At 39.3% G+C, this 26,095-nt stretch overlaps 1 protein-coding gene across 1 annotated transcript; it reads left to right on the forward strand.

Moving 5' to 3' along the window:
- Window positions 1-3,927: 3,927 nt before the first annotated feature.
- On the forward strand, window positions 3,928-22,248 carry CCT2 (chaperonin containing TCP1 subunit 2). The gene is made up of 16 exons (XM_027106998.1): window positions 3,928-4,045; window positions 4,778-4,852; window positions 4,957-5,022; window positions 5,792-5,903; window positions 6,722-6,798; window positions 6,932-7,044; window positions 7,895-8,097; window positions 9,162-9,262; window positions 9,558-9,685; window positions 11,805-11,908; window positions 15,319-15,438; window positions 15,805-15,933; window positions 16,130-16,233; window positions 16,522-16,621; window positions 18,044-18,185; window positions 21,960-22,248. Exons 1-16 carry the CDS (start codon window positions 4,043-4,045, stop codon window positions 21,988-21,990), a joined length of 1,608 nt encoding a protein of 535 aa, XP_026962799.1. The 5' UTR covers window positions 3,928-4,042; the 3' UTR covers window positions 21,991-22,248.
- Window positions 22,249-26,095: the final 3,847 nt, after the last annotated feature.

Below are 26,095 nucleotides of genomic sequence, written 5' to 3' on the forward strand. Positions count from 1 at the left end.
CACTTTTTAAAAATCCTTATTTATTGTAGAGTATTAATATACCATCCTAAAAATTATATATAAAATATGGTTTAATTTTAGATGATTTAGCTTCTTGCAATGACTTACTGTTGTCATTCTGGCATAAATCTCCATGACGAGGTACTCAAGTTGATACTGGAAGCTGAGCTGACTATACACTAACCTTAAGCATTAGCGAAAAACTGCTTTGTTGAATAAAATCTGATCGGAGTTCTTATGGTTACTTCCCCCCTTATTGCCTAAAGTAGATTGCAATAAAACCCCAATAAAAGTTTGGTTGGATGCCTATTTAAAGTTTCACTGTATTTATACCTCACACATTTCTTGAAACTTTATAAGAGGTTTTATTCCTTAGTCTCATATCACTGCCTCCATTTTCAAAGTTCAAAGTGAAATGAAATTTTACGTATTTGACAGACTCTCACAGTTTTTATCTTCTTGGTCATTTAAACTAGTAGTACTCAGGGCTGGGACTCCAGACCTGTTTTTTGTCACTGAGTGGCACTGCAAAGCCTATTTCGGTATAGCTCAAGATGGAGATTATTTAAACAGTAAAGGGAATAGACAAGTCCACAAATGATTGGGTGCTTACTGTGTACCAGACACCATGGAACACAGAAATTGGTTAAGATGTGACAGAGACCACATCTTGCAAAACTTAGGTGTGTGTTCTCAGAAATTAAAACCTTTTTTTGGATTATTTCTGTATTTTTCCTTTGAGCTCCGTTGAAGACAGTAACTGTTCACATATTCTTATTTAATGAATGAGCACAAACTAGGTCCTGTGCTAGTAATAAAGATAGTAATTCTTGTTCTCAAAAGAATTTGTAGTTTAGAACAGCCCTTCTAACTGAGGGCAGTGCCCTTCCTCCCCCCAGAGGACTAAGCCCTAAGATATAAATTAGGTATAAGGAATTACCATCTCTGTGATACCTCTAGAATAGTAGTAGCTATATACTTAGGAGAATTGAAAAAAATTATTCCAATGCTGAATATGTGATGTGATAAAGGCACATACAAAGGAAGGGCATCTAACTCAGCCTGAGAATGGAGATTTTCGAGAAGGGCTTACAGGAGGTAATCCCTGAGGTGTTTGATGAGGGCAGGAGGGGAGAGGATATCTTAGGGAGAAGAAATACCATGTGCAAAGGCACAGAGGTGTAGAAAGATCACGATGTTCAGTGGTGGCCAAGGTTCCATGTGCCTGGAGCATAGGATGCAAAGGCAGTCTGGGGGGATAGAGAAGGGAGAAATGAGAGACATCACATAGGTATAGAATGCGAAGGAGTTTCTGTTTTACTCAAAATGAGGTGAGACAATTTGAAGGGTTTAAACATTGGAGAAATAACATTTTATAAAGATGACTGAAATCAATATGGAGGATAAAATAGAGGACATGGCATTTTAATAAGGCAGGGAGACTAAAATGGAAGCAAAACTGGATAAATGCTTTTTCAAAGGCATTGTTAAAGGAGTGTTTAGGTTATCTGTTGCTGTGCAACAAGCCACCTAAAAACTTGGTGTCTTAAAACAAATCATTTAGTTATTTCTCACATTGCTATAGATCACAGTAGGCAGGCTTATGGAACCCACCCCAAATTACAAAACTAATATATGGAAGAGTTGAAATCCAAACCCGCGCAGTCTGGTTCCTGAAGCTGTTTAGCCTCTGGCATACAAGAGTGACACCAAATGACACAGGAAAGGAGGAAAAGTCCAAAACACACGCAATAGAGAAAGGACAGATTGCTGGGAGCTCCCTCATAGGGGGCTCCTCCTGGCTGTCTCTGGCCTCTGCTCCACAGGTGGCAGAGCCTGCCTCCCAGTTCCCATCCAAGAGCCCCTGGCTATGCTTCTCCCCACCGCCACTCCAAAGACCAGCAGGGAGGGGGCGCTGGCTTCTCCATCACCCATAGTCTCAGACTTGCCTGCCAGAGGACATATTTCCACATGTGATTTTGCCTACAATAAAAACATATGTTTTCAATATTGTGCAGGTATCTTAGCGCCTTGTTATTGTGACTTCTCATTACACTGCGATTTGAGATCTGCCGGTTGAGGTACATTTCCTGAAAAAAGAGCAAGTTTTCCCACAAAGAACACAAAACTCTTGGTAGATTTATAATAATTTGTCCAATCTGAACACCCCTTTTCATGATGGACCCTGCAAATAGTGTAAACTGGGGTCAGCAAACTTTGTCCGTAAAGGATCAGATAGTAAATATTTTAGGCTTTATGGGCTATAGAGTCTGTCACAACTACTCAACTCTTCCATTGTATAACTCTGTATTGTATTGCCCAGTATAAAAACGAGTTTGCTTGTGTTACAACCAAGCTTCATGGATGTCAAAATATAAATTTCATATAATTTTAATGTATCACAAAAGTTTTTATGTTTTCAATCACTTAAAAATATAAAAATCACTCTTAACTCTCCGGCCATACAAAATCAGGTGGCAGGTTGGATTTGGCGCCTCATGGTTTGTCAATCCCTGGTGTAAACTAACCCTCTTAGCATATATCTGAAGGGTAGAACAATTAAAAATTGAAAATATCAGGACTTCCCTGGTGGTCCAGTGGCTAGGACTCTGCCCTCCCAATGCAGGGGGCCCAGGTTTGATCCCTGGTCAGGGAACTAGATCCCACATGCCGCAACTAAGAGTTCGCATGCTCCAACTAAAGATCCCACATGTGGCAACGAAGATCCCGCATGCTGCAACTAAGACCAGGCGCAGCCAAATAAATATTTTTTTTTTAAATTGAAAACACCCACCAATGTTAACAATTGCCACAATCCAAGAGCTTGCTAAGAGATCAGTTACTCAAAGGGAGAAAAAGGTATCAGATGCAAAGCTAAACATTTTTTTTAAGTACAAAAATTTTGCTTTAAATGTCCTAGGGGTCAACTTAGAGAAAGTAGAAACTGTTCTTAACAAACGGAAATATTTGGGATTGATTTTGCTCTTTACAAAGACATTATGTAAGAGGATATTAGTCATCTCTACAACTGTGTGTTGGGGGGAGGGGAGAATGAGTGAAATGCAAAACCTCCTGAAAGTGAGCAAGCCGGACAAAGTAAAAGTCTCCATCAGAGCTCACAAAGACCTTGTCCTGGACAGCCCAATTGAGAACAGCGTTTTACAATCCAGTAAAAGAAATATGTCTTCCTCCATCTTAATAAATAATGTTTAAAATTAAAATAGCAATAAAATATTATTTAGGAATATAATGGTAAATGTTTAAAAAGCTCAAAAAGTTGAGAGTGGTTGCTTCTGAGGAGAGGAATTAATGTGGTTGGTGAATTATGTTTTCCATTATTAGTGTTATTGAGCCCAAGCTCGCGCTGCTTGCTGCACAACAGGCCAATAAATCTGGGGGCGAGTTGTTGGGGCAGGAAATAATGACTTTAATCGCAAAGCTAGCGGACCTTGAAAGGGGTGGGCGTGGGGGGGGGTCCCCTGCGACGTGAACCAATGGCTGAGCGGGACTGCTACCAGTGGCTCTCTAACAGCCACGTGCCTGCCCCACCTCTATTACGTTAGTATACGACACTTTAAACTCTGTACATGTAGTACTTTAAAGCAACCTTTTTTAAAGGTTAAATATAAGAAAAAAATTAAACGTGCGAGAAAGAACTCCGTTGCTATGGCAACACCCACAGCGCAGCGTCCCTCCCACCTTGGTGAGTTCTACTCCAAACCTCCGGGCCTCACGCAAAATCTCCAACCCTTCCCTTCCTGGTCCCCAGCGGGTGCCTCCAAAGGGAGCGGAGCGCCAGCCGAGGCCCCGCCCCTTCAGCGGGACGCGCAGCTTTCCCGAACCGCTGGGCTCCCCTCAAACGCTGTGCCCTCCCTTCCCCCAAGGGCGGTGCCAGGGCGAGCGGCGCGCCGGCCGGGGCTCCGCCCCCTGCGGCAGAGCGTGTGGCGTCACTTCCGGTCTCTCCTACTTCCGGCCTCTCTTTCCTTCGGCCTGGGGCGCGAGCTGGTGAGGAGTTGTCGTGTGTGCTGAACTCCTCGGAACCATGGTGAGTCTGGCCCTGTAGGCCCTTGCCCAGGGCCCGCCGTCCTCGGCCGTACTCGGCCGTCCCCCGCCGTCTGCTGCCTTATCTGTATCCCAGCGCCGCGGGCTCCCTGTGTCTGTCCCCGGGCCCGCCGCACGTGGCGCAGGCCGCGGCGTGTGGCCTGCGCCGGGCCCACAGGGGAGGCATGGGCCTGAAGGCCAGCACCTTGTTGTGACTCGGCCTCTCCACAGCCCCAGAACCTCGAGGCTCGGAGCTCACCCCAAGCGAAGAAATTTCTAGTGCACCGGGCGGGTCGGCGAGACGGGCTTCCCCCTCCCTCTCGGGGCGGGGCCTGGAGCGGCCAGAGGGCGAAGATGGCAGCGAGGCCGCAGCGTCCCCTCGTCCTCCTGGCGGTCGTTGTCGCGCGAGTGGCCTACCACCCCTGCCTGCCTTATCCTTAGTTTAAAATCATCTTTGCCATCTTTGGTCTTGCCATACTTACAGTCGATCTCTTTGGGGTAGAATTTTTATTCCTGAAGCGCTTAGAGATCCAAAATGCAATGTCACCTAAGTCCCTCCTTCCGCTTTAAATAAATGACTGCTCCGATGATGGAGAGCTTCATTTGTTTAAAAAAGTACCCTGTGCTGTAAATTAATTTTCTCTTAGGTATCTACTTGTAAGTCTAGTGGAAGGCATCTAAGTATATGTGTTAAAGAATACTGGTATTCAAACTGAGTCTTGGTTTTCTTTTTTAGGCGTCCCTTTCCCTTGCACCTGTTAATATCTTCAAGGCTGGAGCTGATGAAGAGAGAGCAGAGACAGCTCGTCTGGTAAGACTTTATCTCATTCTTATAAAGATACAGTAGTTTTTTGGGTTTTTTAAAAATTTTAAGACTGTGAAGTTGATTTTGACCATCTCTGATGTTTATTCCAGTCTTCTTTTGTTGGTGCCATTGCTATTGGAGACTTGGTAAAGAGCACGTTGGGACCCAAGGGCATGGTAAGAAAAACAGGCAATTTAAATTTTTTAATGTTGTTTTAGAGCCGTTAGAGATATAAAAACTTCTTTTGGATGCTTTGTTGTCTTTAAAACTTAACTGTTAATTGTAAAAGTTAAGATATGGATATATATACTCCTTACTGAAAATCAGAACAGAACCCATATGGCTAAAGTCCCCTTCGATCACTATCCCCAGTGCCACTCACCTCCCCAGTGACAAACACTGTTACCATTTGGATATAAATCTAACCAATGTCTTTATTTTTATGTAGATGTATAGGTATTTTATGTATTATAAGATATTATTTTATGTATTCTCCCTGTAATAGATAACATTGTTTTGTTACGTGATAGATATTATTTGTATGTACTTTTGCTGTAGCTTGGCTTTTTTAATTCCTTTCAGTATAAGTAGATATACTGCCTCCTCTCACTGTCAAATAGTATTCTGTATCTTGCTTCTTTTATAGTTTGTATTTATTACTGTATTGTGAGGGACCCTTAGTTTGCGTTCATTGCTTTTGCTATTACAGTATCGGAACAGCCTTGTTCATGTCTCTCTGTTCTTCTGCTGTCTTTAGGGGTAGACAAAGGTTAGGACACCAAGGTTTGCTTTTGGGGGGAGTGTATGCAATGAAAAAATTTAAATGTATTCTGCCAAATAACCATCCAGAGTATTTACACATTAGCAATATATGAGAGTACTGATGAATCTGCGTTCTTCCAGATGTACTTATATCTTAACTTGAACCAAATATGTTCCTTTTAGGACAAAATTCTGTTAAGCAGTGGACGAGATGCTTCTCTTATGGTAACCAATGATGGTGCAACTATTTTAAAAAACATTGGTGTGGACAATCCAGCTGCTAAAGTTTTAGTTGGTGAGTCTGAGGATGACATTTTGTTAACATTTGGATACAATTTTAAATAGGCTGTGTTGACTGTCCTTTCTATTCATTGATTATTTACTTTTTAATTGATTATTATCGTTATTAAAATGCAAGCTTCTCGATGTGGTATATATACACAATGGAATATTTCTCAGCCATAAAAAAGAATGAAATAATGCCATTTTCAGCAACATGGATGGACCTAGAGATTATCGTACAAAGTGAAGTAAGTCAGAGAAAGACAAATACCACATACTATCACTTATATGTGGAATCAAATATGACACAAATGAACCTGTCTATGAAACAGGAACAGACTCACATACAGAACAGACTTGTGGTTGCCAAGGGTGGAGGGGGAGGGATGGATTGGGAGTTTGGGATTAGCAGATGCAAACTATTATATATAGAATGGATAAACAACAAGGTCCTACTGTGTAGCATAGAGAATTATATTCAGTATTCTGTGTTAAACCATAATGGAAAAGAATATGAAAAAGAATATATATATGTGTACAACTGAACCACTTTGCTGTACAGCAAAAATTAGCACAGCATTGTAAGTCAGTTATACTTCAGTAAAATTTTTTTTTAAATACAGTCTTCTGGAGTGCCATGTACTTACTGATGGTAAAACTACTGTATTTCGGGCTGAAAAGTTCAAAGAATTTGTCAGGTGAGGAAACCTAGATAAGTGAGGTTTAGATTGGTAGTGGATATATTTGGAGAATTAGGTAAGCTACCAAGAAGTAATTTAAAAAGCAGAATCAAATGTAAGTGAGTTAATAACTAGCTTTTTTTCCCCCAAGATATGTCAAGGGTTCAAGACGATGAAGTTGGTGATGGCACTACCTCTGTTACTGTTTTAGCAGCAGAATTACTAAGGGTAAGAATATCTGAGCAACTTCAACTTCGTCTTATTGGGGGTTTTTTGCTACTGTGGTTTTGAGTATCAGAAGTAATCAACTTCTTACTACAGATTTAGTATTCATGCTTGTCTTCCACTGTTTTATTAATAGGAAGCAGAATCTTTAATTGCAAAAAAGATTCATCCACAGACCATTATTGCGGGTTGGAGAGAAGCCACAAAGGCAGCAAGACAGGCTCTGTTGAATTCTGCAGTCGATCATGGGTCGGTATACCAAAACACTACTGTTTCAAACATTTAATGTTTAAATGTTCTTTTCGAAATACAGTCAATGCAGGAAGTCTAGAGAGCAGTGAAAAGCATACACAAACATGATTCTATTGGCTCATCCTGCCTCAATAAAACCTAGAAAAACCCCACCTTACCCCCCAGAGGTAGTAACTAAAGTTAAAGTTTGGGTTTCCAGGGGTTTTTTTGCACGTATAATCACAATAAATAGTATCATTGTATAGAGGGTTTTTTAGCCTCTTTAACCTAGTTGAATAACTAGAAAAGTTTCGAGGTGTCATTGTTCTCTGTAATATTAGTTTTAGTAGAGGTATGCATTTGATTTTGTGACTGCTGTAATTCATCTATCTATAATTGGAGATTTGTGTTTCGACAGTTTTTAGCTTTATAGTGTTGTGACAGACTTGTTATTTTAAAAAGTAAGTATAATTGCTGTGTCCAAAGATATGTATGTATTTAAAGGCAATTTTATTTACCTTACAAGTAGTGCTCTAGAAAAAATGCATTAATTTACAGTCCCACTAGCTGTATAACAATGCCTCGTTTCCCATGTTCTTGAAATTTTTGTTTGCTTGTGTTTCTCTTTTGGTAGTTTGCCAGCTTGGTGGGGAAAATAGTATCCTTTAATTTGTATTTCTTGATTACTGATAAGGTTTAATTTTTTTCATGGGACTTAGAGCCCTGACTGGTTGAGGTGAAAGTCTATTGACAAAAAAGTATCTGGATAGATTTTGAAAAGTAAAACAGGGTTGATAACTTCAGAGAAGCATTTTAAGAACCGGCCTGAGTTTTTTTGTTTGTTTTTTGTTTTGTTTTGCTTTTTTAGTTCTGACGAAGTTAAATTCCGTCAAGATTTAATGAACATTGCAGGAACAACATTATCCTCAAAACTTCTTACTCATCACAAAGACCACTTTACTAAGTTAGCTGTGGAAGCCGTTCTCAGACTGAAAGGCTCTGGTAATCTGGAGGCAATTCATGTCATCAAGAAGCTAGGAGGAAGTATGGTAGATTCCTATTTAGATGAAGGTATGTACATATTGAATACGGGAAAGGAAGCCTTGACCAGTTGTTGAAAGCTAAGTACTGAGTGAATCCACTTTTAGTTAGTCCGGACTAGTGACACTTTGCAAAGCCAGAAAACTTACCTTTAAGGACACAAATCATATTGCAACCATTTTTGTCATCTTAATTCATTTGTTATATTGACAGTGTGCTTGATCTTCTCAAACTATCCCAGCATTTCTTTTGATAATCTCTAGGTTTTACTTTATACCATGAAGTAAGTTAGTCTCTAATAAAGAGAAGTAGTTGGTTTTGTTTTTGTTTTTTTGTTCTGTTTTGTTTTGTTTTTGCGGCACACGGGCCTCTCACTGTTGTGGCCTCTCCCGTTGCGGAGCACAGGCTCCGGACTTCCAGGCTCAGTGGCCATGGCTCACGGGCCCAGCCGCTCCACGGCATGTGGGATCTTCCCGGACCGGGGCACGAACCCGTGTTCCCTGCATCGGCAGGCGGACTCTCAACCACTGCGCCACCAGGGGAGCTCAGAGTAGTTTGTTTGTTTTTTTTTTTTACTAGAAGTCAGCTATTGTCAAATGGCACTTTTTCCAGGATTACATGTATTCTCTAGGAAGGGTTTGGGTAGGTCATACCAATTAGTTGGCAGGTGTTGAGAATATAGTTTCTGGTGTTCTTGAAGAGTGATAAATGAGTTGGCAGCTGCAATTTCCTTAATAATAGTATGTTTTGTTCTTAGAGTGTGGATTTTTCAAAGCGTCTTCACAGTGTATTCACAAAACAAACGGTAGAAAGTGTAGGCATTCTATTCTACAGAGAAGGAAAAAATGGGGTAAATTGTGCTTTACAGTTTCTGCTCTACCAGTTCGTGATTTGGAGTCTGGGTTTTGTTGCAAAAATGCATGTTGTTTGTCTCTGTTTCACAGGAGTAACAATTCTGAAAATATTCTTGATTGAATTTATATGTAAGGGCTGTATAGCATTTCTAAAAGACTAATTTGATAAAGCAGATTACCTTAAAAGATTTATTAACACAGCCTTGAAATATTTAATACAATACTATCCTTATATTGTAGGCTTTCTGTTGGATAAAAAAATTGGAGTAAATCAACCAAAGCGAATTGAAAATGCTAAAATTCTTATTGCAAATACTGGTATGGATACAGACAAAATTAAGGTACGTTAAACTACATTTCTTGGAATTCTAATTGCTAGCTGCTGTAAACTTGGGCTGGTAATCAGTTGCACTAATAAAAACCCTTATAGGGTTTATATACATTTGAATGTATATTTATTCTTATATAGTTTCTTAGTTTCTGATTTTATATATATAAATATATGTTTATATTGTACACATGCATACACACATGCACACATAGTTTTTGGTGTATTTACATTAAAAAGTTTAAATATGCTATGAAACTTGCGAGTAAGGAAAGTGATGCTATTTTTTATGATTTCCTTTGTCTTAGATATTTGGTTCCCGGGTAAGAGTTGATTCTACAGCAAAAGTTGCCGAAATAGAACATGCAGAAAAGGAAAAAATGAAGGAGAAAGTTGAACGTATTCTTAAGCATGGGATAAATTGCTTTATTAACAGGTCTGTGTATGCTTGTGCTGACAATATTTATAATAATCCAAGAAAGGATTGTTTTCTGCAAAGATTTAGGAAAATTCTTTTATATTGAATTTAGTTATTTAGGAAGTGTTTTTTTCCAAATGTAAATAAAATTGTACAGCAAGGCATTTGCCTTACAATGATTTTAGTGAAAACGTATGTTAATATACTTTATTAAACCTTTTTGTGTCAACAATAACAGTTTTCTGTTTTGGCAGTTACATTATTAGTTTGGGCTGTAGTATACCTGTATTTGGAAGAGAGATTTAATTCCACATTAAATGATGGGGGTTTGAAGTAGGAAAAAGCTAATGGTAGCATAGGAATAAAACAAGGATGAAGAGGTGAAAGGTATTAAGGGTTTTAGGGCTCATCTTTAATTTGTGTGAAGAAAATATGTGTAAACCTTCCCCATGTATTCTTAATATTCAGTATCTAAGGTTTTTATGGATTATTATTTTTTTTTTATGGATTATTTTGAATGGAGAAAAATACCAAGAGAAACAGGGCATTTCAGTGAAAAGGCAGTAGTTAACTTTGAGAGAGATTTACCATTTGATGGAAAATAATTGTTTTAAGCCAAATGTATGTGGGCTTTTAGAAGTTAGTTACTAGGGACTTCCCTGGTGGTACAGTGGTTGGGAATCCGCCTGCCAATGCAGGGAACAGGGGTTTGAGCCCTGGTCTGGGAAGCTCCCACATGCGGCGGAGCAGCTAAGCCTGTGTGGCACAACTACTGAGCCTGCGCTCTAGAGCCCACGACCCACAACTACTGAGCCCACGCGCCTAGAGCCCATGCTCCGCAACAAAAGAAGGCACCACAATGAGAAGCCTGTGCACCGCAATGAAGAGTAGCTGCTGCTTGCCGCAACTAGAGAAAGCCTGCGTGCAGCAACAAGACCCAACGCAGCCAAAAATAAATTAAATAAATAAATTAAAAAAAGAAAAAAAGCTAGTTTCTAAACTTCTGTGAGATCTATGATTCTGATAAGGCACATTTTGCTTAGCAGTGCTTTATACTAGTTATGAAATTTTTTTCTTTGGCTTTTTTTAAGTTACAAACTTTTAAACAGATGTCCTTTTTACTCCTGTTGTATGAGTAACATTTGCTCATTTTGGGACGTTTGAAAGTATAAAGAAGGAACAGAATTCTCCCAGAAATTCTTTTATTAAATTGATTCGTGGTGTGTGTGTATGTTGTTTCAATTCTTCATTTAGTTGTGATCATATGGTATAAACTTTTATAACATGCTTTTTTAACCTAACAGTATATATATTTTACTTAAAATTACAAATTTTTCATAATTGGTAAGTTGAGATTTACACAAATACTCTCTTCACAGACACTGGAATGTTTTCTACATAAAAATTCTTACATATATCTTCATTTAATTAATATCTGAATTTTCTTGCTGTAGATTCTCAGGAGTAGAATCAAAGCATATAAACATAGATAAGAGTTTTGTTTTGGTTTTTGGTTTTTTACTAAATTTATTTTTTTAATTTATTTATTTTTGGCTGCGTTGGGTCTTGTTGCTGCGCGCGGGCTTTATGTAGTTGCGGCGAGCGGGGGCTACTCTTCGTTGCGGTGCGCGGGTTTCTCATTGTGGTGGCTTCTCTTGTGGAGCACAGGCTCTAGGCGTGTGGGCTTCAGTAGTTGTGGCTTGTGGGCTCTAGAGCACAGGCTCACCAGTTGTGGCACATGGGCTTAGTTGTTCTGCGGCATGTCGGATCGTCCTGGACCAGGGCTTGAACCCGTGTCCCCTGCATTGGCAGGCGGATTCTTAACCACTGAGCCACCAGGGGAGCCCATAGATACGGATTTTGATGCACTACTGCTAAATTGCTTTTCAGAATTATTGGTTCATTTTATACTGTCAATGGCAATATATAAAACAATACCCATTTTCAGTACTAACATGGATGCACTAGTATAATTTATAAAGTATTATACAATAATAAGTAAGAAATGTTATCTTGTTCTAATTTGCATTTCTTTGATTACTGGTGAGATAAAAATATTTTCATGTCTTTTAGTCTAATGTATTTTATCTTGTGAAGTAACCACTTTGAACAATATTTTTTTAAATTTTATTTATAGGCAATTAATTTATAATTATCCTGAACAGCTCTTTGGTGCTGCTGGTGTTATGGCTATTGAGCATGCAGATTTTGCAGGTGTGGAACGCCTCGCTCTTGTCACAGGTATGGGAAAAAGGCATTAATTTCTAACATAATAATTACTCTTGGATTTACTGAGTGTTAGTGTATTTAACTCATTGCTAAGAGGACAGAGAGATTCAAGGATCCTAGAATCTAAAGTTATTCTGAAATCTGACATACTTTTTGATATCTTTACATTATTTTTATTTATTTATTTATTTATTTTTTTGCGGTACGCGCGCCTCTCACTGCTGTGGCCTCTCCCGTTGCAGAGCACAGGCTCCGGACGCGCAGGCTCAGTGGCCATGGCTCACGGGCCCAGCCGCTCCGCAGCATGTGGGATCTTCCCAGACCGGGGCACGAACCCGTGTCCCCTGCATTGGCAGGCGGACTCTCAACCACTGTGCCACCAGGGAAGCCTTACATTATTTTTAATATACCAAGTTAAATGCCAGCTTCGCCATAGGTGTAGGTTTATTTTTGCCGTTTTTTTTTTTTTTTTTTTGTGGTCCGCGGGCCTCTGACTGTTGTGGCCTCTCCCGTTGCGGAGCACAGTCTCCAGACGCTCGGGCCCAGCGGCCATGGCTCACGGGCCCAGCCACTCTGCGACATGTGGAATCTTCCCGGACCGGGGCACGAACCCGCGTCCCCTGCAATGGCAGGCGGACTCTCAACCACTGCCACCAGGGTAGCCCCTGTGTTGTTTTAAATATACTGTCTTTTCTCACAAACCCACAGGACCACTGTTCTAAACATAGTCTAAATAAACTGAAGCTAAAAAAAGGAGTCTTTTTTTTGTTTTTTGTTTCTTTTGGCTGTGTCGGGTCTTAGTTGCGGTATGCTGGATCTTTGTTGCGGCACGCGGGCTTCGCTTCATTAATGGAGTGCAGTTTAGTTGATCCGCAGCATGTGGGATCTTAGTTCCCCGACCACGGAACGAGCCCACGTCCCCTGTGTTAGGCGGATTCTTAACCACTGAACCACCAGGGAAGTCCCAAAAAAAGGAGTCTTAAGTCTTACCTAGTTTATTCATTTAATTTTAGTGCTAAGTGAGTAGTTGAATGCTTTGTGCCCTGTGTGGTAGTGCAGTTGGAATAGTAACCTTTATTGAACATTTAACTATATGCCAGACAGTGGGTCAAATACTTAAGCATTACTTCTGTTAATTTTTAAAAATTTATGAAAGTAATAAACGTTGAATAAGTGTGAAACATTCCAACAACGTATGATGAAAAGTAGTTTACTCCAGTATCCTTCAGTAGAGGTATATGAGTTTTATAATCCCAGTATAGACTAGGAAGTGTGTCTACAGGTATGTGTACATCAAAGAGACATAGAGTGCAGCTGTTCACTTAAATTTGTTCTAGTAATGGTTTTTAAAGTAACCTCTATAAACAGCCCTTGAAAACTAAGTATAACAGTCTTTATCCTCTAACTTTCAGGCGCTTGAAAATGAATGAATAGGCTGGAAAGTTGGCTTGCTATCTGGCAGTGAGAATTAAGGAGAGTGGGGTTTTAGACGTAAAGCCACTAGGAACATCAGATTCAGTTCAGAACTGCTCTGTGTATTAGAAGAAATTAAATTATACTAAGTAGATGGTAGGATTGGTCTCATTTCAAAATAACTTCTTAAGCCATTTTTAATAATTTGAAAAGTATAGTGTTCTGACCTAAAAAGAGACATTTTACTTTCATTAATTATTTGGAAATGGGTTTACCTGATTTAAAAGTTATTACATACTTGATGCTTAAGGTAATAAAACTTATGATGCTCATGTTTACTTAATTCTTCCCTTAATGCAACAGAATTAAAGACATGACATAAGAACTGTGAATGATACAGCACATTCATGGGATAAGTTGATAACATAAGGACTTGATAACATGAAATTGCCACATACACTCAGGAGAAAATTAACTGCACCAAGCACACCAAACTGTATGGCTGTGAAGTAGACTCCATGGTGGCTCCCATCCTTAGTAACATCTGTTGTCAAGATGTGTGAAATTGCTTCTTGCAAATGTCTAGAAATATTTTGTAAGCAGATGCACATGAATGAGTATAGGATAAGTGAAAATTCTCATAAGCCAAATTGGTCTCATTTGGGGGATATGATGTCCCGAACATCTATTGTGTCTCACATCTAGATACAAAGCAGTCTCAGGAATTTGCCAACCACAAGTAAGAAGAGCTTCAGCTATACAGATTATGAGTATAAATTAGTGGAGTTGGGAAGACCAGAGTCCCTTTTATAAATTAATTGTAAAATAGAAATAAAGCATCAGTTATTCAGCAGATTTATCAGTAAGGTGTAGGGAAAGGGGTTGGTTGATGATTGAGGGAATCTATTAAAAGAGAGAGTAATGAACTAGAGAAAAGGATTTAATTTTATTTATATATTTTTTGGCCAAGCCGCGTGGCATAAGTTACCCAATCAGGGATTGAACCCATACCCCCTGCAGTGGAATTGCAGAGTCTTAACCATTGGACTGCCAGGGAAGTCTGAGAAAAGGATTTTAAAATTGAAACCTAACTTTTGCTTAATTAAGAACCAGGAAAGGAAGTGTTTATAGCATGGAAGATGGAGGGAAAATAGGAATAAAAATAATACCTAAGGAATAAAATGAATTTAGTTTTTTTTTTTTTTTTTTTTTTTGCGGTACGCGGGCCTCTCACTGTTGTGGCCTCTCCCTTTGCGGAGCACAGGCTCTGGACGCGCAGGCCCAGCGGCCATGGCTCACGGGCCTAGCCGCTCCGCGGCATGTGGGATCTTCCTGGACCAGGGCACGAACCCATGTCCCCTGCATCGGCAGGCAGACTCTCAACCACTGCGCCACCAGGGAAGCCCGAATTTAGTTTTTTGACTTCTCCTTAAGTTTGCTCTGGGAAATCCTCAGTATACATTTCCCCTTTTTTCTAGGCCCAAGTGCTCACTATTTTAAGCAGTTCCTAGCGTCAGTACATCTGTTGATATAATAAGATTAGTTAAATATTTTCATGTTTTGTTTCGGGATATTGGATCATAAGAGTACTGGTCTCCTATATTGAATTCAGAAGAGAATCTGAATTTAAATTCAGGCTTAAAGGTAAATGTCAGAATCTCAATTGAGGTGGTATTATTACACAGTGTGTCTGTCCATATAGGTCTGAAGCCAGATTGCTTGTATTTGAATTTCAGCTTCATATTTGTTCAAACTATGTAACCTTGGATAAGAAACTAAACATTTCTTTGCCTCAGTTTTACCACTTCTAAATGGGGTGATGATAAATGAAGCCTGTCTTATTAGGGTTGTTGTGAAGATTAAATAATTAGTTTGTATGAATTGCTTCAGAGTGCTTGGTGTATAGTAAGCAGTCAACTTAAATATTGTGTTTTCTGTTCATTACTGCTTGTTAGAAAACAAATTTTAAACCTGTTATGCATTTAATTAATGTATATTTTTGTTCATAGGTGGTGAAATTGCATCTACCTTTGACCACCCAGAACTAGTGAAGCTTGGAAGTTGCAAACTTATTGAGGAAGTCATGATTGGAGAAGACAAACTGATTCACTTTTCTGGGGTAGCCCTTGGTGAGGGATTATGTAGATCCTGGTTTAGGTTCCTAAATCTTTAGTAGGCTCTTTTGAAGTGAAAGAAACAATTACTCGTTACTATAGTTACTAGAATGTATGTCTTAGTTCCTGAGAAATTCTAATTTCAATCTCTTGAGGGCAGCCTCATGTTAACTTTGTGAACAGTACATATTCAATATAGTTGTTTTAGATAGCTTAGAACTGTTAGGAATGTGGATTGTTAGCAAAGAGAAGGTAGCAATGGAAGACATGTCAGCTTTCAAAACCGAGTATAACCTATATAAGTAATAGAAGGCAAACTTTTATGTGTTATAACTAAGTGTTCACTATGACATAAGAATATTATTATTTTTTTAACTTTAGGTGAGGCTTGCACCATTGTTCTGCGTGGTGCCACTCAACAAATTTTAGATGAAGCAGAAAGATCTCTGCATGATGCTCTTTGTGTTCTTGCCCAAACTGTGAAAGATTCTAGAACAGTTTATGGAGGAGGTAAGCATTTGAAAAATATTGAACATATTTTATTTCTTGAAGTGTAGTAGTGGCTTTGGCTTTAATGTTTCTTATAGGAACTTCATATTGTTTTCGCACTTAATAGTTAATGCTTAATATATCTTAAGGGAAGTCTAATTTAGTGTCTGGGAGACAGCTAAGCATAATGATATGTTCTTGGATTTTTAATCTGTAGGCTGTTCTGAGATGCTGATGGCTCATGCTGTGACACAGCTTGCAAGTAGAACACCAGGCAAAGAAGCCGTTGCAATGGAGTCTTATGCTAAAGCACTGAGAATGGTAAGTTAATGAAAAAGACAGCCTTGAATTTCAATTTTGTAGGCATTGATAGTTTTTAAATGAATCCATTCTTCTCTCTTGGGCAGAAAATACTTAACTTTCTTGGCTTTAAGAATTGGTTCACACTGCTTAAATTTGATTTTGGAGTTTATCCTCTTTATGAGCAGTAATTAAAAGGAAGCAGGTTTTACGTTGTCTCTAAATGTATAATTTTAGAAAGCTTTTCTTATAGTTAGTAAATTAATTTTCTTTTAGTAGAATAGTTACCATGTCTTTTTCACTTCATAGTTGCCAACTATCATAGCTGACAATGCAGGCTATGACAGTGCAGATCTGGTGGCACAGCTTCGAGCAGCCCATAGTGAAGGCAATACAACTGCTGGACTGGGTAAGAAATTAATTGGGACCATGTGGTCTTTTTTTTTTTTTTTTTTTTTTTGGCTGCGTTGGGTCTATGTTGCTGTGCGTGGGCTTACTCTAGTTGCAGAAAGTGAGGGCTACCTTTTGTTGATGTGCACAAGCTTCTCTTGTTGCAGAGCACAGGCTTAGGCACATGGGCTCAGTAGTTATGGCACACAGGCTTAGTTGCTCTGTGACATGTGGGATCTTCCTGGACCAGGGCTCGAACCCGTGTCCGCTGCGTTGGCAGGTGGATTCTTCACCACTGCGCCACCAGGGAAGCTCCTGTGGTAGTTGTTCAGAGTAACTCTTGACCAGGTTCTTTTTTTTTTATTTTTTAAAAATGATGAATTCTCATAACCATATAAAAGATTCCTGTGACCTTTGCCTTTATAGCCGTTATACATTCTAGAAAAATGTTTAACTTCATAATCTCTACACTGTCAAAATTTTATTATTCTCTAAGGGGGGGGTGTAACATTAGTTAGAAGATTTTTAACTTGTTTGTTATGTAATGACCGTAGGATTTAAGTATATAAAAACAGTACTTACGTTCTCAAATGAGTGTAAACGTTACTGTATCTCTTATAATCAGTATTAACTCCTAATCTCACAGTAAACTTATTCTGAGACATTCTTTTTTTTTTATTGCGGTACGCGGGCCTCTCACTGCTGTGGCCTCTCCCGTTGCGGAGCACAGGCTCCAGACGCGCAGGCTCAGCGGCCATGGCTCACAGGCCCAGCCGCTCCACGGCATGTGGGATCCTCCTGGACCAGGGCAAGAACCCGTGTCCCCGGCATCAGCAGGTGGACTCTCAAGCACTGTGCCACCAGGGAAGCCCTATTCTGAGACATTCTTGAGAGTAGATCTCTGTTACATAACATAAAAATGGCCAAAAAGAGGACTTAATTCAGATTGGAAAATTTCCCAGCAAAATGTCTAGGACATATAAAAGGAACAATTTTAGAGGGTAGATAGTCTTGCCACTGGACAAGAGAGAGGTTAAGGAATAATCTGTCAGAAAATGAAGGGGCATTCTAATAAGAAAAGTAGATGACTTCTAAATTCTCTTCCAGTTCTTAAGAATCCATGGTGTGATCAGTGATGAGCAAATTTTCTGCAGTTTTATTTGTAGATAGAGAAAGATGGGTGATACAGTGTTGTGTATAAATTTTTCATTATTTGACATAGTTACTCTCCATTGATACAGATGATCAGTAGTTGACCTTCCAGTTTTCTAAAAGGCTTTCCTTGAGTGATAGTCTGATGCGAATGCTCTAACTAAATTGAGTAGTTAGTTGTAATCTTATTTTTTATAAGTCAGGATTAATTTTGTGACATCATTAGATATGTTTTGTAACATCATTAGATATGTTAAGATTAGTTGTTTATTTAGTAAATACTTTCCAGATATGAAGGAAGGTACCATTGGAGATATGGCAATGCTGGGTATAACAGAAAGTTTCCAAGTGAAGCGACAAGTTCTTTTAAGTGCAGCTGAAGCAGCAGAGGTGATTCTACGTGTGGACAACATCATCAAGGCAGCACCAAGGTATCGTAACACTTTAAAGAACATTTCTTAGGAAAAATTAACATGGAAACAAAAAATAGGTATATTTTTGATAATTGTAGTTGATGGGAAGTGGAGCCATTTTGTTTAGATAACAGTATTTTGCAAGGTATTTAAAATATGTAATCACACAACTCTTAGATTTAAGCCAGAAAAGCTTAGGTGGGGAGAAGGGTGTGGGTAACACAGGGTAGCCCTCAAGATTGAAAGGGCACATAAAGAGCCAGGCTTGGGAAGGTCAAAAACCAGAGAACTTGGGGGTGGGCATGTAGTAGTAAGAACTGATGTCTGTTTACCAGGATGAGTTGGGTTCAGTCATTTTCTGTCCTGGGTACACTTTTTCATATATACATTCTTAAGCACATAATATGCAGAGTTCCCTACATGTTCCTATTCCAGCAGCATTTTTTTTTTCTTTTTTCTTTTGGCCGTGCCGTGTGGCATGCGGGATCTTAGTTCCTTGAGGCTTTGCCCTCTGCAGTGGAAGCGTGGAGTCTTAACCGCTGGACCGCCAGGGAAGTCCCTCCAGCAGCTTTTCTGAGATGAAAATTCTTTTAAAAACTCATTCACACAAAAATGATTGGCCAGAGAAATCTTAACATTTGAAGATTCAGTTAATAATTTTAATTAATTAAATTAACTACTAATTGCTAATTAGTAGTTACGAAAACCATTTATTTTACCTGTTAGTGGAAGTTCAGGGAGAGGGAAGGGGATGGTGGCTTGGACCAGTAGATAGAGGTGAAGGTGGTGAGAAGGGATTGATAATAGATGTATTTTTGAAGGTAGAGCCGGCAGAATTTGATGATGGGTTGGATATAAGGTCTGTGATGAAAGGGATTGGATAATTCAAGGGTGTTTGGGGCGGGGGGAGTGTCTTATAAGGTTTTTATTCAGAGCGCCTTAATAATTGCCACATTTCTCCAATACGTTAAACACACTTCCATTTCTTCAAGGGTAGAAAGAAAAAAGGAACAATTCTAAATAAATTTCATCAGAAAAATCTGAATTGTGGTGTTTTTTTTTTTGCGGTACGCGGGCCTCTCACTGTCGTGGCCTCTCCCGTTGCGGAGCACAGGCTCCAGACGCGTAGGCTCAGCGGCCATGGCTCACGGGCCCAGCCACTCCACGGCATGTGGAATCTTCCCGGACCGGGGCACGAACCTGTGTCCCCTGCATCGGCAGGCGGACTCTCAACCACTGCGCCACCAGGGAAGCCCTGAATTGTGTTTTAACATGACAGTATTAAACATTTTTAGTTCAGGAATAAAACATGGAAATTCCCAGCAAACAAAACAACAGTTACAAACAAAAAAAAAGAAAAAAGAGTACTGGGGCCCGTAATTCAAGGTTTTTGTTGAGAAAAATAAGAGTTTCTCTTAGGTGGAGGAAGGCTTTGGGAGGGAAGATGGGGGTTTTCCGTTTTTGGACATTTGAGATGTCTGTTGAGAAAGCGGTTAGTTGGATAGTTGAGTCTGTAGTTCAGGGGAGAAGTTTGAGCTGTAGTTATAAATTTAGGAGTTGTCAGCCTGTACGTGTTATATAAGGCCATGAGACTGATTGAGTCCCCAAGAGAGTGAACGTAGCTAAAGAAGGGAAAGGGTTTTTTTTAGGACTGAGTGCTTGAGAATTCCAGTAATAGGTTTGGGAAGATTCAGAGCAACCATCAAGGGTCACTAAGAAGGATTGTGAAGTATAGGTAATTATTTAACTGGATGATGGATACATGAGGATTCATTATACAACCTCTACTTTTATACATACTTTTGAAATTTCCCATAATACAAAATGCTAAGGGAGCGGGGTGCCACTGAGATAGGAGGAAAACCAAGGGAATGTGTGTCCCAGAAGCCAAATTAAGGAAGTATTTGGGGAGGAGGAGTGGTCAACTGCCAAGATGATGCAAATAGGTCGAGTAAGATAAGGACTGAAAATTGATCCTAAAAATTCGATTTAGCAACAGAGGTCGGTGGTAGTCTTAACGAGCAGTTTTAGTGGAATAGAGGGGGCAGAAGTCTGAAGTAAATTCGATAGAGGCTGGGAAAAGAGGAGTTGGAGGAAATGTACGTAGACTGCTTCTTCAGGGAGTGTATTGTGAATGGGAGTCGAGAAGTGGGATAGTAGCTAGAGGAGGTATGGGTCATTACTGTGACAATTCAGTGTGTGTAAGTGGGAGCAGTTTCATAGATAGGAATGATCGATGCAGAAGAGGCGTGCAGTCCACCAGCAGCTGCTGGATCTGGAGAACAGAGGAGGACAGGAGGGAAGTAGGAATGTTATTAGGAAAGTATGCCCTAAGTGGACTAAGTTCTTTGTGCAGAATCCTGCAGCACTCCTCTCACTGGCTCTCTTCTATGAATGGCAACTATCCTCTTACTATTAAAGGAAGGAAAGAGTAGAAAATAATGATTTGGATGTGGAGAGAAAGGCTGAAACGCTATTCAAATCTGCTGTCGTGAGTGGAAAGGACTGGGCTGAAAAATCTAGATTCTCTGCTCCTGGTATTGGGAGGATAGGGTAATAAGGAGCACTCATACTTTGAAATGGAAAAATAGTGAGAGAAGGAAAAATTGACACAGTTTTCCTGGAAGCAGTGCCGCCAAAGGTGGTTAAATACAGTTACAGTGTCTGATGTCTTCTAGCAGAATGATAGCAAAAGAAAACTGAGTTCTATAAGTAAAATTTTCTGACTTGGGAGCAAGGTCACATAGCTGCACCCACCCTCAGAAATCTTTGTTATACCTTAGTACCTTCAACCACATTTGAAATATAAACTATAGTACCTCGTTTGATCTGATATCACTGTTTTCAAAGTTTAAGTGTCTCTTTTAAATATATTAGAAATTTGCGTAATTTGCAGTAAAGAGACATGAGTAATTTTGTTTAACTCAGCCTTCCCAAATGTACTGGGCTATGCACTTCTTTTCAAACTCATAATTAACCTCCAGGGAATTAATTTTTCAGATCAGTGCTTTGTGACAGCTGCTTGATAACTTCTTCTATATTGACATTCTTGGGTCATACTCCTATAAGCTACCGAGGTTGGAAGGTTTATACTGTATGATCCCAGTATGCTGTACTCTCTGGATCTGTTTTTATGCCTTTTCTTCTTCTCAAGTGTTGTGCTTGCCTCTGGAAGCAGTGTTTCCACAGTCATTAAGTAAAAAATTTCGCTAGTATCCCTACCACGTCCCCTTCCTGATTCACTATGTATGGTCACCAGAAAATAAAAGTTTTAACATCACAGATGTGAGAGGTACTGTTGGCATACTTTAGTGAATTACCTAACCCCATCACCAGCTTATCTATTGGCATTTGTTTTTGTTCATTTAGAATAGTGATCCAGAGGTTTTAATGTAGAAACCCCAAAACCTTGTCATTTTACAACTTCTGATTGAGAGAACCATCTTTGACTAATTTAGTAAAATTCACTAACATATTGGTTAAAAACATGAATTAACCATTTTCTGGAGAATACATATTTGGTAAGTAGGTTGTTTGGATAAGAAGCTGAGAACTGCTGAATACCTACAGGCCTTCACATTCCACAGATTTTTCCTGTCCTCTTACTAATACAATAATTAAGGGATGTTAATTGTGAGGTAGAAACATTCTGTTTATACACTTAAAATTGGTTTTAGTAAAAGTAGGATTATAGCTGTGTTTGTATTTAATATAGACCTTTGGTTACAATCATGCTTTTCATTGTCACCGTTGCCTTTGTTTTCTTAACTGTACGTTTTATGATTCTTGCAGGAAACGTGTCCCTGATCACCTCCCCTGTTAAGCATTCCCATATGCTCTTGAGCTCTGGAGCAGTTCATAGTAAAGTTGTGTTTGAAAGACCTTGACCTCCTGAAAGAAGACTATAGAATTGAAGTTTACCTGTGGCTGTTATATCCTTAAGATTTGGACATTTAACTGACCTTCTATTTTAACATGGGTCTAATTTATTTGCTATTTCATTTTCCATAAGATTCAGTTGATTTAAGAGTTCATTTCTCATACTGTGCATCAAAATAAAAATTTGAACAGTTATCTAGTTCTTACCTGACTTTAGTGATTTGTATCCCGTTTTAACTCTGCTTAATGGGAGTGAATGATTATAGTTTCAGTGTAGAGTTTCCAGCTTAACTAATGATTGATGTTACACATTTTTGAAAAAAATTATCCTGATTAATGTAACTCCAAGTGAGATGCGATAAATTTACATTAATCTTTTTTTTTTTTTTTGCGGTATGTGGGCCTCTCACTGTCATGGCCTCTCCCGCCGCGGAGCACAGGCTCCGGACGCGCAGGCTCAGTGGCCATGGCTGACGGGCCCAGCCACTCCGCAGCATGTGGGATCTTCCCAGACTGGGGCACGAACCCGTGTCCCCTGCATCGGCGGGCGGACTCTCAGCCACTGCGCCACCAGGGAAGCCCACATTAATCTTTTGATTCTCAATCATACATAACATTTATTAACCATTTTGTTTTGTGAAAGTACCATATACTTTAGTACCCTTCTACTTTTCTATAGTCTAAGTACTGTCTCTTACATAGGAAAAAATTTATGGTGGCTTCTGTTACTTCAAGGTGAAAGATATTTTAAATGTTGGTAGCTACAAGCTGCTTCAGGCACCTCTTTTTATAGGGTATGGATATAGTTAGATGTAAGCATTGTTGTTTGTTGTTTTGTTAGGGTTTCTTGTTTTTGTTTTTGGCAAATGGATCCTAGATAGAGTGTAAGTATGTGCCGAGTTTGATGGTTTAAATGTGAATTTAGATTTGGAGATTATTGATTTGTCAGTATACAGCAGAATGCACAAGAAATTAAACAAAAACCCAGCAGTAGTTTTTACTGAGTATCTCTGCTAGCATCATGGAGAGAGATTTTATTTGCACAGAGGAGTGAAAGTGTTTTCAAAGAAACACTGATAAACCAGCCTGTTCTGTTTTTGTCCAAAAGTGTGTCTCAGCATTTTAATACTACTTTGTATAAGCTATGAAAACTGGAAAAATTTGTTTTTTGTTGTGATAATAGCTTATATCCTCCAACGTTCACATAAAGGAGAAACTTCTGAGATCATCAGAGAATTATACAGATTTTTACTTTTTTCACTTTTAGAAACATAGCAGTATGTTTGCTATGTAATTTTTTAAAGTACTTTATCACACATCATAACATCAGTGTTCAGCCCACAACTCAGGTAGGTGGAACAGTTGAGCGTATCATGATCTAGAAAACGTGCAGAGGTTTCAGTGGGAGAGGTAAGTGGGTTTAAACATTTATCCTGAGGGACCAGGTAGCTTGGAGTAGGATTTTAATCTAAAGTGTATTTGGGCTCATTTTCTACAAAGGTCTTAAAAAGGATACACCAGTAAGTATTAAAGTTAATCTAAAAAGAGGTAGAAATGTGGGAGCTTAATTGTATATCCAAGAATACACCCATGCTGCTTTTCCTCTGAATTCATATCCTTTGAAGCCTTTATAGATCTTTACATCATAGGCCTAGAATATCCCGAGTTCACAAATTACAAAGTTTTTTCCATTTCAGAGATAAAGTACCAACCTAGGGCCCTCTAATTCCTGTAAGAGTTTTAAGATGGAGTTTTTTTAAACTCAGAAACAGTTATGTAAGCAGTAAGTTTTTATTTTTGCAGTAAGTTATTATTTTGTGACATAGAAATGGAGATTTCTGTAATGTACATTAACAGTTAACTGTGTAGAAATTGTCTAAGTGCTTAGAATTTTAAAATCCATTTCAGTAGCCTTCTGTTTTTCTTTGAAGAAGGATAATATGTGTGCTGGTTTTTCTTTTACTCTCCTCAAGTCAGAATCCATTCTTTGCCTGCTTGGAGGCCATGGGACTTATCCCTGCTAACTGCCTCACAGCTCCCTGTGGACTGGTTTCCTGTGGTTTAATTCAGGAGGCACTGGTAGGATTTGGGGAGAGGGAATTGGTATTTTCTTCCTGGTTTTGCTCTTTGTCTCTGGAATTGGCTGCATCCCTGTGAGACCTACCAGTATAGCTCTCTGGGCAAGCCCTCTTTTCATGACTCAGCTCTTACTGCATTTTGGTAACATTTCTGTTCCCACTTTCACTCAGCCTTATGGGTGGGGCTGGCGGCTGCTGTGACTCATGCCAAATACAATCACTTGTATTACCCTGATCTTTCTCCCCTTAATTCTGTTTAGTAACAGTTCCTTTGTGAAAAGTCTCTTTGTAAATCGTTTGAGGTGAATGCGTTTTCTTGTCAGGACCGTGACTCATAGAAGTCAATAGGATACTTTGTATGAAATTCTTTTCCGAAGTCTGCCTTGTCTTGTACCTACTCTGGTGTTTTAGAGTATTACTAGAGCAGAAATGTAAAGAGGACTTAACCTTTTTTTAATCATAGTATTATTGTAGAACGTTGTTGATTCCCAATATGAATAAAGAGTAAAGATTTTAAAATTCTGAGTGGTACATAACACCTCTTTCAAAGAGGTATTGAAAAGACTATATGAATAAATCTACACAAGACCCTGAGGATAGTGCCTGACCTACAGTAGTGCTCCGTAAGTGTCAGTGTGTCCCCCTGTCCTGTGGCCTTGGTGCAGGATAAAATCTCCAAAATTCAGGGCTTCCCTGGTGGCGCAGTGGTTGGGGGTCCGCCTGCCAATGCGGGGGACGCGGGTTCGTGCCCCGGTCTGGGGTGATTCCACATGCCGCGGAGCGGCTGGGCCCGTGAGCCGTGGCCGCTGGGCCTGCGCGTCTGGAGCCTGTGCTCCTCAACGGGAGAGGCCACAACCGTGAGAGGCCCCCGTATCGCAAAAAAAAAAAAAAATCTCCAAAATTCAAGTAATGTGGTCGAATTATACCAGCCACTGGGGATTCAAAGATAAATATCACCTGTTTCGTGTTCTCAGAAGTGGACAGTCCAGAAAGGGGGAAAAGCATGTAAACTTGTTTTTTAATGGCATTAATATTCTTTCTAAGATAGAGTACAAGGTGTATCTTTTTTGTTACAGTGGCAAAGGCAGTAAATTATCTAGCAGACACACACCCGTGTCTTCAGTCTCATGTCTCTTGCCCTCATGACACGAATGGGTTTAGTGCCAAGGAATAGTCTCACATTTTCATGTACTTTGGTGATTTTGCAAATTCTAGCATAACAGGCAGGGGGCAAAGTATATTCGTTTAGATGTTTAAAAAAATGAATCCGTGGTAATCTTATCTGTGTTTTCCTGTATTTGTAAACCAGAAGTGTTTGACCACTTTGCAGTTATATTTCTTATATTCAAGACTGGAGATAATATTGAAAATTCTACTGAGAAAAAGCTTTTTTTGTTTAATTGCTACTTACATTTTTTTCCTTCAAACAAGGAGTTATACTGATTGTACGGTAAATATAAGTATTGTACTGCCATGGTATAACACTTAGTAAAAGAACATGTTAAGTAAACATTAGCCATCACCTGCCAATCACTGTTCCATGCACTTCATACACAGTAATTTGTTTAAACCTAACGGGGCCCTGAGAGACAGAAACTGTTACCACCTTACTGATGAGAAAACTGAGGCACACAGGTAGGTAACTGACCAGTAAATATACAAAGGTAGAATGTGATCTCAGGTAGTTTGAAGCGTCATGCTCTTAACCATCGTAGTACACTGCCTCCAGGTTACTGTGTGTAAGATATGGGCTTTTAGTTAAAGTTGAGTAGTTGATTTTTAGAGTACAAGCTGACTTTTCAAGTGTGAAATTGCAAACTTAGTATTGTTTTAGGACAAAAACCTTGGGAATGTCCTTAGAATCCACGTTAAAGATTTTATTTGGCATCATTCATTTTTTTATATATATATATATAACTCCTTTAGATTATTGGAGCACTTTTTTATTATTTTTGGCTGTGTTGGGTCTTC

Source organism: Aethalodelphis obliquidens, unplaced genomic scaffold (assembly GCF_003676395.1).
Source record: "Aethalodelphis obliquidens isolate GAN/ISIS:26980383/991018 unplaced genomic scaffold, ASM367639v1 scaffold8, whole genome shotgun sequence".
NCBI classification, from domain to species: Eukaryota; Metazoa; Chordata; class Mammalia; order Artiodactyla; family Delphinidae; genus Aethalodelphis; species Aethalodelphis obliquidens.